Genomic DNA, 18,017 nt, shown 5'->3' with positions numbered 1-18,017 from the left:
GGGAACCTGGGTGGCTCAGTGGGTTAAGCCGCTGCCTTTGGCTCAGGTCATGATCTCAGAGTCCTGGGATCGAGCCCCGCATCGGGCTCTCTGCTGTCTAGGGGAGCCTGCTTCCTCCTCTCTCTCTGCCTGCCTCTCTGCCTGCTTGTGATCTCTCTGTCAAATAAATAAATAAAATCTTTAAAAAAAAAAAAAAAAGAGCTTTACATAGGACAAAACAGAAGTTAGGGTATTGCTTGTTTGCTTATCATACTTCCTATTTAGGTCTCTATGGTTTTGGTTGTGGGGTTGAATTCTAATTGTCATCCAGTAGGAAATCTTTGTGTTTTGTTCCTGAGCGGTATGCAGGTGTTTCCTTGGTAGTGCTCTTGCTTGTACACTCTGCTATATTGGAAAGATAGCTCTGTGTTACTCTCTTGATCAATATGAACGTCATCTAGAATTTTTTATTACAGAGTTTAAAATTGACATAGTTTCCTTTCTTTGATTATTTAAGTAACAGATGCTCACTGAACAGAATTTTGGCAATACAGAGGGATACAAAGAAATAGTGAAACTGGGGTGCCTGAGTGGCTGAGTTGGTTAAGTGTCCAACTCTTGGTCTCAGCTCAGGTCTTGATCTCAGGGTCGTGAATTCAAGACCCGGATTTTGTCTTATTTTTTTAAGATTTTATTTATTTATTTGAGATAGAACAAGAGAGCAATAGAGAGTGCACAAGCATGGGGAGCAGCAGGCAGAGGGAGAAGCAGACTCCCTCCCGATCAGGGAGCTGGATGTGGGGCTCCATCCCAGGACTCCAGAATCATGACCTGAGCCGAAGACAGATGCTTAACTGACTGAACCACTCAGCACCCCTCAAGACCTGAATTTTAAAAAAGAAGGAAAGAAAGAAAGAAAAGAAATAGTGAAACTTACAAGTCTATAGTTCTAATGGCTGAGAGAGAGCTCGTGAGATGCACTCTGTTGTCCCCCCACTTTTAAAAAATATTTTATTTATTTGTTTGAGAAAGTAAGAGGGAGAGAGCACAAGCAGAGGTAGAGGAGCAGAGGGAGAGGGAGAAGCAGGCTCCCTGCTAACCAGGGAGCCTCATGTGGGGCTCCATCCCAGGACCCTGGATCATGACCTGAGCCAAAGGCAGATGCTTAACCCACTGAGCCACCCAGGCGCCCTATTTTTCCCTTTTGAAACAAATAAATGTAAATATATGCTTATAATCATAATTAGAATAGAAGTAAATTTAGAGCCCCTTACACCTTTTTTTTTCTTTTTTCTTTTTAAAGCTTACATGAAACTCCAATATATAAAACTGTTGAAAATGGTCTTGTTCTTGTTGAAGCAGGGCTTGGGGCTCTTTCTTCACCAGTGACTTCATGGGCACCTCTAGGAAGCTCTTGGACTCCGAGTACTAGTTTGAAAACATCTGTCTAGGCCAACTTGTAGCCTGGCAAGATTGAGTGACTTACACTCAGTTCACAGCAGTCCAGTGGCAGGGTCAGGACAGAACACTGAAATATTTTACCATAGTCCGTTGTTCTTTTCCAGTACACCCACTTCAAAAGCTGTATTTTCACTGGACATACTTGCATAGTTGGACTGGTCTTTATTAGCCATTGTTCTGAAACAATTATTAGAGTGGCAGATTTTAAGATCTTTATATTAGAATTTTATTTATTTATTTATTTAAGATTTTATTTATTTATTTGACAGAGACACAGTGAGAAAGGGAACACAAGCAGGGGGAGTGGGAGCAGGGAGCCTGATGTGAGGGCTCGATCCCAGGACCCTGGGACCATGACCTGAGCCGAAGGCAGACACTTAACTGACTGAGCCACCCAGGCGCATGTACATTAGAATTTTAAATAAATAATTTGATGCTAAAAACTGTTGGGTACCTTATGAACATCAATATATGACTCTCCCCCCTCCCCACCTCTGATTTTCATTGTTTCCTTTCTCTTTCAGGAAGGAGATGGATAAAGCAGATGTTTATTGGGGCATTTCTTATCCCAGCTATGGTGTGTGGCACTGCCTTCTTCATCAATTTTATAGCCATTTATTACCATGCTTCAAGAGCCATTCCTTTTGGGACAATGGTAAGTTGCTTGACTCTTACTTTGAAACTGGAAAAATGCAAGCGTTCGGATATGAGGCCTGCTGTCTCTCTGAAGTACCTCTTAGTAAGAAGAGGTTTGTTATCTGCAGCCAGTCCCTGCTCAGTCCTAGAAAGTTAGGTGAAGAAGATTTTTTTCTTCATTCTGTGAGCCAGTAAAGTGAAAGTCCAACTTAAAAGTATGACAGGAGAATACTATACATTTTATCAGAGATGGGAGAAACTGGTGACTATATTGTAGAATAATAAAGAAAGGAGAGTATTTTAAGGTGATAGGTGGGTGCGTTGGTTGAATTAGGTAGTGAATCTTCTCCAGAACACATTTTTTTTTTCAGTAGCAGTGTACTTATTTTTAGAATCTCATTAAACATTTATATTGATAATATGTTACTTTGGACATTAAAATCCTATCTCATTATCTTACCTGTAATTACAGACTTAGAAATATTTTGGATTTTTTAACTACATTAAAACTATAACACAGATATATACCAGTGCTTTACAGAGGTAACCCACAGTTTCCAAATTTCTCCTGTTGTTACCTTTTTATTAGAAGCAGAATTTTAGGCCTGAAGTAGACTTTAGTTTTAATGTACAGGGTAGAAACATGTGTGTGCTCATGTACACATGTGTGCAAGGTACAGGATGGTTACTGCCTTTCAGAGAGGCTGTGTAATTTGGTCAAGGTCATACAGATCATGGCAGCACTGACTGGACTCTTTTTGAATTTTAATCTTATTTTGGTTTTCTTTTAGCTATGTGGGAGTTATCAAATGCTTTCACAAAAGTTCCAGATGATTTTGCTTTATAATCCAGGTTTTTCAAAGACATTGGATATATACTTTTACTAAATCTTTGATACTTCTTAATTAGGAATATTTTTGAAAATTGCCTCAAAATTGAAGAAGTTTTTTTTGTTTGTTTGTTTGCTTGGTTTTTTTTTACAAGCCAAAGTGAGTGATAGGGTAAAGTAATTAATTACATTCAGAACTGGAAAGTAATTTACTTGATAGTAGTACCAGGTCATCAGAAAGTATCTATAGGGAGTTAGGGACTTCTTAAAGATGATCTGCTGAATTAATTACTTTCATAGTGCTTTAGAAATGAAAATTCAGATTTTGCTGTAATTTTCCTCATTGAATTGATGTGGTGAAAATGATATTTTAAAGTTGCTTCATTTCACTAAAATTACAAATTTTACCACTCGTAAATGCGGTTTTAAATGTTAATAGTCAATGTAATTTGCCTTTAGATAACTTAATAACTACTAGAATATAGTTTCAGGCTCCATACTAAGCCAGAGAAGGTTTATAAAATTGGTCTGTGGTATATAAAAGAATGGCTCTTGGTGTTTAGCAGGCTCCTAGAATACCATGTTTTTAATTTGCATTCTAATTTAGAGTGAAGGAATGCTAAGTGAAAGATACTCCATTGCCCTCAAGTTTTAATCAGATGTGTGCACTAACATTTTTTTTCTCCTTTTAAAAGTATCAAAATTTGTTTAGAACATGAAACTTAAGAACTTGAGTTAATGTTTGACCTAGTTGTTCATTAAGTGTTTAACTACTGAAATTCGTATCTTTAGTTTTTGACTTACTGACATTATGAAGGAAGTGGTTGTATTGTCTCATTAACTCCATGGTTCTCAACCCTGGGTACACATTAGAATCCTTGGGAATTTTAATAATTTCAGTGCTCACGGCTTCATCCTAAGCCAATTAAAAATTATATTTTTTAATTTTTTAAAGGTTTTCTTTAAATCCAATCACTGGTGTTTACCTGATTCTAGTTCCCAGCATCTGTGGATGGATCTGTCACCTGAGAGGCTCCCAGAGCATACGTTTCTGAGAATCTGGATGCCCCTACTTAACTGAACTTCTGGTTTGCAAATCAGTCTTCAGATATTCCTATATGCTCTTCCCCAAGGCTTAGCTGTTTCAGTCCTCCATTCCTTCGATCTCTTGGACATCTAGCCATTTCTCTGGGTGATCTTGTCTCTAGTACTCTGTTTTCTCAGATACTCCACAGTGAAAGTTTAAGCCAACCTTGGTAAAAGTGACTTCAGGCTTCTGACTTGCCCTGTCAAGGCACCTGAATAATAGGGATTTTGCCCACTGGGATCTGGAATTTTATTGGAATACTGCTCTTGTCATCAAGACTAGCCCAAGATAAGACTGAAAGTGGGCAAGGTTTATCTTCGGACTCCAGCTTCTCTGCTCAGGTGTACCAAATTACACATAAAAGCTGTTAAATCCAAGACAGATTAAACTTGAACAATTATCAATCTTCTTAGCTTAATAAAGATAAAAGTATAGGTTGAAGGGATGGTGCCTAAAGTCAAGAGAGTATTACAAGAAGACTAAAGAGAGCATTTAAATGAAATCTGGGGTCATGGACTCTCCAGAGACAAATAAACCTGTTCCTGAAGTTGGAGTGTTCTGGCCAGAGGTCTGTCCTGGCTACAGGGGAGAGCATGCACTTGAAATCAGACTGATTCTGAGAAGATAAAACCTTTTTTGGGGACCTTATTCAAGAATGATTTAGGTGTTATACCCAGAGTTTTTGGTCCTGTGAGAGTTTCTTAGGAATGAGGAGGGATTTCTCAGGATGTTCTGAAAACAAGTTTTAAGGCATGAAATTTTCTGTGGACTGTAAATCTCAGATCCTAGGTTTGATGTTATTATAGGGTTTCAAGGGACAAAGGAGCAGTTGCAGAGTTTTAAAACTCAAAGTTCGAAAATAGCATAGGAACTAATAACCTTATCTCTAGTCTGATATTAAGCTCAGCATGTACTGATAAATCCTTGACTTACTGTACTTTATTGTTTTTTCTCTCTGTGGCTAGAATAGTTGGTAGAGAAGAAACAGCAGTCATGGGTGAACCGTGTTGTATCTGTCATCTTTGGGTCTGTTTTATTTTGGGTGGGGGACATCTTGAACATTATCAGAAATATGCCATCGGTTTTAGGAAATCATATTTCACAAATATTTAGGGAAATGCTCTTTCATGACCCAAGTCTTGGACCATAACTGGGAAAATGGCTTTAACAATTGGAGGCTCTCAAAAATGAAATTCATGATATGTGATCAGAAATTACCACAGTGAGGAAACAGTGGAGGCCACGATTAATGGACAGGTGCTATTTTATATTTTATGATCTCTCAAAGGTTGTGAGAATACAGTATACCTAAGTGTAAAAGAATAATAAAGATCTGTAAAAATAGTGTTAGAAAAACTCTGTTAACTAACCTGAACTTCTGACAAATGCTAAGACAAGTAAGAATTTGTAAAGATACTTTCATAGCAAGACCACAGGCTCATTACATGGGATCAGTGACATAACAGAGTGAAAGAAGAATGGCTCTAAGCCAGTCTTTCTCTTTGTATTCATTAAATAAAATAACCTTTAAACAAGAAAAAACAAGAGGAAAATAGTCCCTGATAAGGGGGTAGTGAAGCCTAAGACAGATAAGGAGATTAATTGATGGTACAGGAGTAGCCAGCCACCTTAGCTGTTTAGTCTGCTGCTTATGTAAGTGACTAGACATACTGAAGATCATGCTGATAAGTAGTGTTTGAAATAACTGTGTAAGGGAACAGAAGCACTGTGTAACTGGACATAAGCAAATTTACTTTTCCAGAAGGGAAAGGAAAAAAGTGGATTCTGCCTTACAAAATATGAACTTGATAAAGCACGAGATTTTAGAATGTTATTAAAATTTATCTTTTAAATCACAGAAATAATGAACATTAAGAGCTATTATGGATTTATTAAAATGAAAATGCTAGAACAACTTCATTTCCCCTTTTTGGTAGGTTTTAGTAGACAAGAATAAAGGAATATAAAGTATTGATCTTGTTGGAGAAGATAGAGAAATGTAGGTGAATAGTACAGTCAGGTTGATGTGTAATGAAATAATTATATAATTAAAGAATTGGGATGATATTCCTGATAATATGTTACATACTCTTTTTCGGTAGACTCTTGACTTTGGCTAGTTCAAATAATTGTTAATGATTTGTATAAAGGCATTGTGATTTGATGATTAAATTGAAAAAGAATGTGAGATCGGGGAGGAAACTAGTAATACGGAATGATGAAGACAGCATCTAAAAGGATCTCACCCGACTGAAATGATGTGCCAAATTTGACAAGATGAATCATAATAAGGACAGAGACATTTGCTCAGCGCTTTGTAGTTCACAAAGCTCTTTCATACCCCTTGTCTTACCTGGTTTCAGAAGAACCCAAAGAGAGAGGTGGAGCTAGTGATACACAGATTATCCCTGTTTTACAGAGCAGAAACCCAGCGCTCTTGCAGAATAGTGGACTCAAATCATATTTTGTTTGGTGTGGTGCTGCTGGCGGTGATGATTTGTTTTTGCCTCTTCATTTACTTCCTTCTTTTCTGCCAGAAGAAATTCTGGCTTTATTCTGAGAGTGGTAAATGTAGAATGCTTTGTGGCTTTTTTTGGTCTGCATATTTTTACAGTCATAGTGAGGTATAAGTAATATATGATGAATTGTATATATTTAAAGTATACAATCTGATGAGTTTTGATATATGTCCATACTTGGGAATCCATCACTATAATCAAAAAAAGAAGGTATTTGATGTGTACCTTTGTAATTTACCCCTCTTATCCTCCTTTTTCCTTCCCTCCCTCCTTCTCAGGTAATCACCAACCTGCTCTCTGTCATCATAGATTAGTTTGTGTTACCTACAATTTCACCTAAATAGAATCACACAATATGTTCTTTTTTGTCGTTTTCCACTCAGAACATTATTTTAAGATTTATTGATGTTGCATGTATTAATAGCTTGTTTCTTTGTATTGCTCAGTAGTATTCCATATATCCCATGGATATACCACAGTTGTTTACCCAGTTATCCAGTAACGCACATTTGGGGTATTTCCAATTTTTGGCTGTTACAAACAAACTGTTATGAGTATTCATATACAAGTCTTTGTGTGGTCTATATTTTTGATTGTCTTGGACAGATAACTATGGTGGATGACAGTCATATGATAGTTTAATATTTCAAGAAACTGCTAAAGTATAACATTGTGTGTTGACTACAGTAAAAAAAAAAAAAAAGTAAAGAAGAAACCACTAAACTTTTCCACAGCGGTTTTGTCATTTTACATTCCCACTAGTATTGTATAAGAGTTCCAGTTGCTCCACATGATCTCCAGCACTCGATGTGGTTTTTTTTTTAGTTTTAGTCATTCAAGTGGATACATACTGTTGTCTCATTGTGGTTTTAATTTGCATTTTCCTAAAAACTAATCATGTTGAAGATATTTTTATGTGCTTATTTGTCATCTCTATATTTTTTAATGAATGTTGTAATCTTTGGCTTGTTTTTAGTAGGTTGTTATCTTGTTGAGTAGAAAAGTTCTTTGTGTATTGTATGTAATAGTCCTTTGCCTTATAGTTATTTTGGAAATATATTCTCCCATTTTGTGGCTTGACTTTTCATTCTCTTAAGAGTATCTTTTGAAGAGCAAAAGTAATTAAGTCTAATTAATTTTTTTTCTTTATAGTTGGTGCTTTTCTGTCCTTTTCCAAAGCAGAGATCAGTAAGCTTTTCTCCTGTGTTTTCTTCTAGAAGTTTTATAGTTTGGACTCTTAAGTATGATCCATTTAAGATCAGTGATTTTATTTTTAGTTAGTTTTATTTATTGTATGAGTTAAGAGTCAAGGGTTTTATTTTGTTTTGCTTATGGTTATTTAGTTTCAACACCATCTGTTGAAAAAGTTATGCTTTCTTCACTGAATTGCCTTAGTATTTTTGTCATTTAATGTGGATCTATTTTTGAACTTTCTGTTCTCTTTCATGGATTAATTTGTCATGTTTTTCTGCCAGTGTCACGCTGTCTTGATTACTGTAGCTTTATAATAAGTTTTGAAATCAGTTCTTTTTCAACTTTGTTTTGGTATTTTCAAATTCTTCTTATTTCCATGTAGAGTTTAGAATGACCTTTTCAGTTTCTTAAAAAAAAAAAACAAACCTACTGAGATTTTGCTTGGGATTGTATTGAATCTATAGATCAATTTGGGAAGAACTGACATATTAACAATATTGAGTCTTTTAGTTATAGAATACAGCATGGCTCTTAACTCACTTAGGTATTTTTAATTTTTCTCTTTTATAGATTTTAGTGCTTAAATTTTGTGTATCTTTTTTGAATTTACATCTTTTATTCTATTAGTAAATGACATTTTAAAAATTTCAAACTCAGATTATTTGTTGATGGTGTATTTAAAAACAATTGATTTTTGTATATTCGCTTTGCATCCTGCAACTTTGCTAACCTCACTTATCCTATTTTCTTTTTTTGTAGGGTCCTAAGATTTTTTTACATAGATTATTATGTTATGTGTGAGTAAAGACACTTGCATTTCTACCTTTCTAATCTGTATACTTTTTTATTTCTTTTTCTTGCCACATTGCACTGGCCAGAATCTCTAAGTGCAGTGTTGAACGGAGGCAGTGAGAGCAGACTTTCTTGTCTTATTCCTTCTCTTGGAGGGAAAGCATCCAGTTTTGTGCCATCAAGTGAAGTGTTACCTGTATTTTTTCTTTGTAGATGACCTTCATGTTGATGAAGTCCTTCTGCTCCTAATATGCTGAGAGTGGTTTTTTTGTTTGTTTGTTTGTTTGTTTGTTTTGAATGGTGGTTGGATTTTGCAGTGGCTTTCTCTACATCTTTTGAGATAATCATTAACTCATTTTTTAGTCTGGTCATATGGTCAGTTAATATTGGTTAATTTTTGAATCTTAAACTGATTTTTCATTCCTTTGATAAACCTCAATTTGTTATGATGTACTTACCTATTTTGTATGTCACTGAATTCAATTTGCTAAAATTTGTTGGGTTTTGTGGTCTATATTTATGAAAGCTACTGGTCTACTTTTCTTTTTTCCTGGTTTTGGTATCAGGATGATGTTAGGTTCATCAGATACATTTTTAACCTCAAATCCAGTGTTTCTCTGTTAGAGTACTGAAGTCCAAAAAGTGGAGTGGGAAGTTACTTACTAGCGTATTGAAAATAATCTCATAAAATAGACTTCTTATGGGCATTTGTGTTTGATTTGTAGATCATTTGCCCTGATTAGTAGATCTTATTGTTGAAGTGCTTAAACTGAAGCTCAGTAATTTTTATATAAATTTAAAGGCATAAAATGTATGAGGTAGAAAAAGAGTGATAAAAATTGTCTAGTGTGAGCAGATGTTGAAGAAACACATAATGACCGATAAGACAGTATATTTTCTGAGAATCAACTTACCTGAAAGCAATTATTGTCTGTCACAATAAATAAAATGTATATTTTTAACATTCCAAAATAGCCCATCTCAGAATGCATTTTCCCTTTCCATTCTGTTCACACCATGGATTTCATAAAAGTCCAGTCTGGAAGCAGAGCTAGAATAAGAACTAGCCAAATTTTTGGTTTGTGACTGAGATTGGGAAGAGCTGACAAGTTGGTTTATCTTTGGGATATTAAGTACTGATAGGCAGTACTTGTTTCTAACTTGCTTTTATTGTAGATAGTGGAGGTGCTCAACCTGGAGTAAATCTTTACTCCCTCCATTGCCTGATTTTGCTATTTGTCCAGGAAAGGAGGCTAGGGGAGGGCCCTATATTGGTTTGAGTTCCAGAGTTTTCACAGTGTATTAGACTAACGGGTTTTTTTTTAACTTTTAGCTACTAAATTTTATTTTACTTATTTTTTCAAAAGGATTTTTATTTATTTATTTGACACAAGAGAAGGTGCAAACAGGGTGAGCAGGAGAGGGAGAAGCAGGCTTTCTGCTGAGCAGAGAGCCTGATGTGAGGCTTGATCCCAGGACCCTGGGATCATGACCTGAGCTGAAGGCAGACACTTAACCAACTGAGTCACTCAGGCACCCCTACTAAATTTCATTTTAAAATGAAACTTTGTGGAAGCCAAACATAGAAAACAGATATAAGCATGAATCTTTTAGTATTAATAAATTTTGCAAATTTAGTATTTTAACATTCTCAACTTAATGAGGAGCAATAAAGTTGTGATGAATACAGGTCTGATATAAAGGGGTATGAATAAGAGTTCAGTCATGTCTTCTTCAGTAACCAGTTTATTTGGTTGAATGTCAGTCTTGAGAAAAATCCTGACATCATGGATGATTTAATTCATATGACTTTTTTTTTAATAGCTTGCCTTACAATCTCAGAGTAATTCTTCAAGTAAACTCATCCAGAACTTGAACATAAAGGAATAGGAAATTGGTTTCACAGTTCAGTCTCTAACAGTTTCTAACAAACTGCTCACATTTTTTTTTAAATCATGTTTAAGAAAACAGAAAAGGGGGAAAAATTGGACAAATACCAAACAGTTGATAATGTCTTGATGAGACTTTTTATTGATTATTATTATGCTTTGAATGAGCACACAGGCAATATATGCTCTCACATCACTTGCCACTTACTTGCCTGTCACACACATGTGCTGTAGTGCATTTGCTTGTACAACTTTGGGTGAACAAATGAGTGCAGACCTGAATTGGATTGGTGGGAGGGGAGGGAGAAGAAAAGACCAGTGTGTAGCATCACGAACCTTCCTAATCAATGACTCATTTATAAGAAGTCCAAATCTGTACTCAGAGTTGTTGGCAGGAGAAACTATTCTCAAATTTGTATGAAAATGAGCTAGCCTGGTTATGATAGCTTCAGTGTGTTAATACTTGCTATAGAACTCATTTGGATCTGTATATATTTTTTTAACCACACTTAATATTTTCTAAAAACACTGTTTTCAAAAGAATATTCAAATTAATTTCTTGTGGAATTTCTAAAGCTCTTCAGCAGGACCTGAGGGGTTTGTAGAACAATTTGAAAACCACCTCCTAGACCATGTCATTCCTCATAGGAATATTTTCTTCCACTTCTCTTCATTTCTTGTTTGAAATTAGAGTTCTGGTAAATTAAGAGGGAAATATATAGATCTGTTACGATGTGTTAACACTTACGGGTCTTGTATACTTAATGATATAGCAAATCTCAATAAGAAAGCAGTCAACAGCAAGAATTGAGACAGAATTCATCCACCAGATATGTATGAGACAATGTAAAATTTGCAGTATTTTAAATGATTAATATATCTCAGAACAGCTTATTTTCCATGTTTCACATTCTTATTATGGGAACATAAATTCATATTATTAATAGGTCTAAACTGAGATACCAATAATTTGAGTTCCTAAGCTTGATCTTTAAAATGGAATTCCAGGACTCTCTTAGCTTTCATACATTTATACAGGTTTTATCTGGAAGAAAGATGATAACCTTTGGCTTGTTTAAAACACACAAGCACGTGCACACACACACATACACTCAAGTATATAATGAAGATATGGTTTCACTAATGTTGCTTCAAAATAGACTCTCTTCTTGTGTAATAACTGGATTTTCTACCCCAACGCTTCTTCATTTTTCTTAGTTTCTTCACAATTTTCTTTCAATTTTTCTCACTTTTACTTTTTATTAGAACCCTAAAATGTATAATAGAAAGTGATCTCAGAGGCAGTTCAGCATTTTATAAGAGTTCAGAGTGAAGTGGTCTTAACCAGATCCTGGCTGGCAAAGAGCTTAAGTGTGTGTCCTTGAGTACCCAGATTTATATAAGGAAAAAGTCACAGAAATAATTATTTTCTTAACTGACTGCTTTGGTTCTAGAATTTCTATGTGGTTTTCCCTATAACGTTAGACTTTGAACTGCTGATGGGCAGAAAAATACTCCTACCGTTTTAGTATTGACCCACCTGTGCGTAAACAGAGCTATGCTTGTGTGAAATAAGGCAGTATGGAATAGGTAAACACGCACGGTCTCTGAGACGGGGAGATCAGAACTGAGGTTTGGTCTGGCCGCCTCCTAGCTGTGTGGGCATGGGAGGTTACTTAGCCTCTCTTCATTTTCTTCATATGTAAAGTAGGGAAATAACATGCAAAGCTTCCTGAGCTCAATAAAATGCAGCCAAATAGATAAGTTGGTTATAACGAGAAAAGATAAAGGATATGTTAGAAGCATGACAGCTGAAAGTAACATCAGGAGATTAAAAAGGACCGCAGCAGAGAGCACTGGGAGAACGGGGAACACGAGCAGCTGCTGTAGGTGAGAAGCATTTGGCTTGTATTTAGTTCAATTCTAATACTTTAAGGCACATTCTTTGCCTCTTTTCATTAGTGTATATCTTACACAATTTTAACCTATATTGAACTTAAACATTTTCTTTTGTGGTCAAATTGTGTTTAAATTTTTAAGTGTCCCCTTTATTTTTATTAATGTTATTCTGAGTAATCATACACATTTTAATTTAATTTACAGGTGGCCGTTTGTTGCATCTGTTTTTTTGTTATTCTTCCTCTAAATCTTGTTGGTACAATACTTGGCCGAAATCTGTCAGGTCAGCCCAACTTTCCTTGTCGTGTCAATGCTGTGCCTCGTCCCATACCGGAGAAAAAATGGTAAAGAGAATGATAAATCTTATGTCATTGTTCCTCACAATATAGAAATTCTTAAGGCAATTATATATATGTAACTTTTAGAATTGGCATGTATTTATAAGAATGACTGTCTTAAGTTTGAACTTAAGAATTTGTCTTTTTACTTTTTCCTTCAACCTATATTGTTAGTAGTAGTAATCAATTATATCCTTATTTCACTTTCTGAACATTGGTGTGATTTACAGATAAGTTAAATGCTTTGATAAGTACACTAGTGCATCTAGGTGGGTGGGAACTAAAGCTACAATTTTATTATTGTATACAGGACAAAGTTGACCTGCTGCCTATTTTTTTTTTTAAGATTTTATTTATTTATTTGACAGAGATCAGAAGTAGGCAGAGAGGCAGGCAGAGAGAGGGGAGGAAGCAGGCTCCCTGCTGAGTAGAGAGCCCAATGTGGGGCTCCATCCCAGGACCCTGGGATCATGACCTGAGCCGAAGGCAGAGGCTTTAACCCACTGAGCCACCCAGGCACCCCCTTGCTGCCTATTTTTGAAAGAAGTTCTGTTGGAGCATATCAATGCCTGCTCATTCACATATTATTGATGACTGCTTTCACTCCGTGGCATTAGACAGAGACCGTGTCGCCTTCACAACCTGAAATAGTTACTGTGTGAACCCTCACAGAAAAAGTTTGGCAACCTTGGCTTATAATTTAATTTTCCTTTCCAGATATTTTATTATTCTAAATAAACTGACACACATTTATAGCCACATATATCATACTGATTGAGAGATGAATTAGGACTAAGACCAGTTATAATTTCCTGGCTTAATATTCTTTGTCTTCACTTCTGGGAGAGTACAGAATCTCTCAAATACATTCTGTCACATCATATGCACAAAATGTGTTCTTGAGGTCCTCCCAGAATTCCGGATTAATCCTGACAAAAGATGATGAGTATTTCTGTGAAATGGCTGAAGACATTATTTAATTGCAGCAGAATGTACATAGTTTACAATTTCTTTGACCAATCAACTTTGAAAGTATGATTCTTGATGGGTTTTTAACTTGAGGGAATTTGTATTTTTTCAAATTCCAGACATAAAATGGAATGTCATTAATGTTCTATGTTTTGTAATTCAAATTTAAACAAAATGTGAACTCGTATAAATATATTGCCTTTTAAAGTTAGTAAATTAAATGTTTTAGAGCTGATTTATGCTCTTCTGCTTTCTTCACTTTCCTAATTCTTACTAGTGGACAAAAGTAGAACAATCTTACCATATATACATTTATTACATTCTCCCTTTCATAAGAACTGTTGCACATTAAACTCTACATATCCATAATAAGGGATATATATTGAAAAGCCTCTGTTCCTAGATATTTTACATTATTAATAGACATAATTTGCATTCAGATACTTAAATACACAGTCTTTTGTAGACTTGGAGGTCATTAATAGGAGTGGAGGCTGAATAAAAACAGCGCTTTTAAAGGAGGGTGATCTGTTTTAGTCTTAGGATTGTCCAGGTTCCGTTTTTTCCTTAGATTGGTGATTGTGAGAAATTCTGTAGTTTGTTTTTTAAAGTCCATTTTCTCTTTCAAGTCAAGATTAGACTCGAGGTCACTAGGGCTGGTGAAGGAGAGGAAGGAACAACACCTGACCTTGCAAATCCTGGGTCACAGTTAGTTGGGGGAAAGCTCATGTGTATCTTTATTTTCCATATATAATTACGTGGGATCTAAAATCTGGATACTAGATCTGGCTTTCATTGATTGTGTTATCTTGGGCAGATTATTTTTAAACCTCTGTGGGTCCTGGATTCCTATAAAGGGAGGAAAGAAAACTGGATTAAATGGTTTTTAAGGTTTTGTTTTGTTTTTTCAACATTCATACTCCCAGTTTCTTCTCAGTTTTGTTTTGTTTTGTTTTGTTTTGTTTTAGAGAGGAAGAGAGCAAGAGAGTATGTATGTATGTGCATGTGCACACATGTGCGGGGCGGTGAGCAGAGGGAGAGAGAGAATCTTAAGCAGGTCCAGCAAGGGGCCTAATGTGGGACTCGATCTCATGACCCTGAGATCTGATCTGAGCCAAAACCAAGAGTCAGACTCTTAACTGACTGAGCCACCCAGGCACTCCCCTCTTCTTGGTTTTTTAGTTTGTTTATCCCAGAGACAGTAGTTTAGTGTCTTTTATATGCCTGATACTGTGCTGGGCACTGGGAATACCTAGAGGAATAGCTTCTGCCTGCCAGAGTTTCTAAACTAGTGAGGTGTGATATGGATGTGATCACACAGTTCCGCATGGTGTGGTAAGAGCCGCCACAGAGTTATGATCAGGAGGCAGGGCAAGTGTCGGGGAAGGACCCACCTCTTTCTGGGGGACTTGAGAAGGATTTTACGGGGAGAACACTGGAGTCAGTGCTTGCAGAAGTATGACGAGAAAAGGCATTCCACGTGGAGAATTACCAATTGCCTTGTTTGTTGGGTGAATGAATGAGATTTGAATTTTATTTTTTATTCACTCTTTGGCTCTAGTGTAACCCAGAACTCTTAACACCTTAATTGTATAATTCACAGGCAGAGAAATTATTGAACCAAGGAAAGCATGACCACAGTTTGGGAAACATTACTTCAGATAGGGCTCTAAAGACTTTCCTTTTCCCGTGGCTTTCTATAAATAAGTGCCTGTAAAGTTTTTAGGAGTTTTTGAGAGATGTAGAACAGGAGCAAATACCTACAGTTTTTCCCGAGTTCTGTTGGTAGCAAGAATTTCTATTCCCCAAATTCTTATCCCGGCCTCTTATGCCAGAAAGAACTTTGCCTAAAACCTATGGCTAATTTGAATCCTACCTCTGCATTATAACCTGTTTGAATTTGTTTTTTCTTTTTACTGGTTTGTTTCTATCCCTTGGGTTATTTTTAAGTACCAAGCATCTGCTTTCTGTTACCTGGATTGATATAGTATAATGTGAAAATCATACTAGAAGTTTATTGCCAATTTTAATATTTTCCAGGTTCATGGAGCCTGCAGTTATTGTTTGCCTGGGAGGAATTTTACCTTTTGGCTCAATCTTTATTGAAATGTAAGTTGTGGCAATGCATTTATGTTTTGAGGGATGTAATTGTAATAAGAGAATTTAGGAGTTGGAGTAGGTGTAGAATCATCAGATGGGAAGGCATCTAACAGAGATAGTCTGATAATTTCATGGCTCCCGGAAAGGGATCTAACATAATCTACCTAAAAGCAGTTTTCTGCTGTGGTCTCAAATATGCAGGTAAAATTTATGTTTTATGTTATGTTCTAGAGCCTTCTTACCTAACAGGAGAGCTTAGAAATCAAAGAATGAATGCTAAGGAGTACTAAACCAGTATTTGATCACATGAATGATAGAAGGAATTTCTGGTTTTTATTATATTTTGAAAGTGTTTCTGAGGGTCTGGGGAACTAGGTAAACCATTACCTACCAGTCAGTCTAGATCTTGACATCTTAGGATATATGTATTCCAAGTCTCCTTCCATAGAAGTCTTCAGGAGTGCTGGAGAATGTGTATATGTTTGGGGGTGGGAAGTATGCACCTGGGGCCCAGGTACTGTGCTTCATACCTGCAACCCTGGTCACTACCGCAAAATATAAGTCTTTTCTTTTCTCAGCTCGTATTCCGATATTCCTTGATGAGAATGCTCTGGCATTTTAGTCAGGACACTTCTTTGTATGGGTCTTTCTCAAGAACTGTAGTCATACTCCTCTGGTTTTTACCCACAAAATGCCAGTCATTGTGACTACTAAGAACTCCCTTACACATTTCCAGATGCCCCACTGCTGATTGTCTCCCGTACAGTGGACACCTTCTTAACAGACATGATTGGATCTGGTAATTGGTTAATTGAAAGTTGGCTCATGTAAGGGAATTACTGGAAAAAAAAAAAAGATTCATGCATAACATTTTATTTTAACTTAAAACAGCTAATGGTACATCTTTCACTTATGTTTTTAAAAATGTAGAGTCAGAGTCTTTGATTTATATCCAGTCAATGTTTCCATCATTTTCCCTTTGACATTCATAACATATCTTCTGTGTTTCTAGTGTTTCTAAAGTGGAACAAGAACATTAAGACCTTTCTTAAGCATTCTAAGTGCAGAGTCCTTCTAGGTTTATACATTTCTCCCCCAGACTTTAATAGTTGTTTCACCCACACCTAATTTCATGTTGTTTTTTTTTAAGTGACTCACCTTATTAAATTTCTCCAAAACATTCAACATAATGTTCGTAGGAATCATGCATCCTTTTTGCTTTTACATTTATTGGTATATGTCATATTCAATTACATTAAATAATTATACTAACAAGCATAATTGACATAGATTTGGACCACCCCTGGTAGTCACCTGCCAACTGTGAGTGTGCTGTGGGTATTAATCAGTACCATAGAGTGACTGGAGTGTGTGTCACTCTAGCTTGTGGTTTAATAAAGCCCATTCAGGAACCTCTTCAGTACTTCTAGGCTCATATACTGCTTTGTATCCTCACCCTGACTTGAGCTCTATTTTCCTGTCTTACTCCTGTTCCCAGTACCTTCGGGATCACATCTCTTCCTGCTTTCTCAAGTACTCCATTCCATTAGATAGCCTCTCTGCTGTATCCTTAAGTTCTCTTCTGTTTTGACCACCCTCAAGCCCGTTTTCCTCTTGGTAGTCACACTGATCTCTTTAAGGTGTTCATCTGATCGCATCCCTTCTTTACTAAGGACTTTTTTTCATTTTCATTGAGGTAAGGTTCCAACCCCATGACATAGCCATTGAGGACCTTCATAAAACATCTCTTCTCCATCCACATCTCTTAGCTCTCACCCTTCACTTCAAGTTCTAGCCATATTCAGTAACTTTGAGTTTTTCTAAATACAGTGAATTCCCTTATTTGTAAGCTTTGCCTTTGCTGTTCCTATTCCTGGAACATTCTTCTGGCTCCCCTTACTCCCACATGGCTTATTTGATTCTTCTCGCTACCCCTTCTCGCCAGAGCCCTACCTAAACAAACCGGTAAGATGCCCCCTTAGGTGCATTGATAAAGCACTTGTCACAGGGCATTATGACTACCTCCTTACTGGTGATCCCCCTTTACAGTAATGTCCTTGAGGTTAGAGGAGAGACTGTCATCTTCACGATTCTGTTCTCACTGCTTCTCGGACATGTGGTAGGGCCTCTGAATATCTGTGGAAAGAATGAATGACAAATGAATGAGCTAAACAGAAGAGAACAAGAAAAAGCAAAGAGGCTAAAAGAAAAGACCCTTTCCTGCTGATGACTTGGGGAATGGAATTAGTGTGAGGGTCTTGTTCTTCATATAAAATGTTAATGCCATCTCTTACTGTCATCTGGAAACAGCAGGAAACTTCTTTA

The 18,017-nt window shown here is 36.4% G+C and overlaps 1 protein-coding gene across 1 annotated transcript in view; it reads left to right on the top strand.

Moving 5' to 3' along the window:
- Positions 1 to 18,017, top strand: part of LOC111145090 (transmembrane 9 superfamily member 3) — a 67,873-nt gene that overhangs the window by 39,308 nt on the left and 10,548 nt on the right. The window contains exons 9-11 of the mRNA XM_022499721.1: positions 1,965 to 2,095; positions 12,490 to 12,629; positions 15,633 to 15,701. Coding sequence (XP_022355429.1) covers positions 1,965 to 2,095; positions 12,490 to 12,629; positions 15,633 to 15,701 — 340 coding nt within the window. The remainder of the gene's footprint in view (positions 1 to 1,964; positions 2,096 to 12,489; positions 12,630 to 15,632; positions 15,702 to 18,017) is intronic.

Source organism: Enhydra lutris, unplaced genomic scaffold (genome assembly GCF_002288905.1).
Source record: "Enhydra lutris kenyoni isolate GAN:26980312 unplaced genomic scaffold, ASM228890v2 scaffoldscaffold12, whole genome shotgun sequence".
NCBI lineage: Eukaryota > Metazoa > Chordata > Mammalia > Carnivora > Mustelidae > Enhydra > Enhydra lutris.
This window is presented reverse-complemented; position numbering and strand designations above follow the sequence as displayed.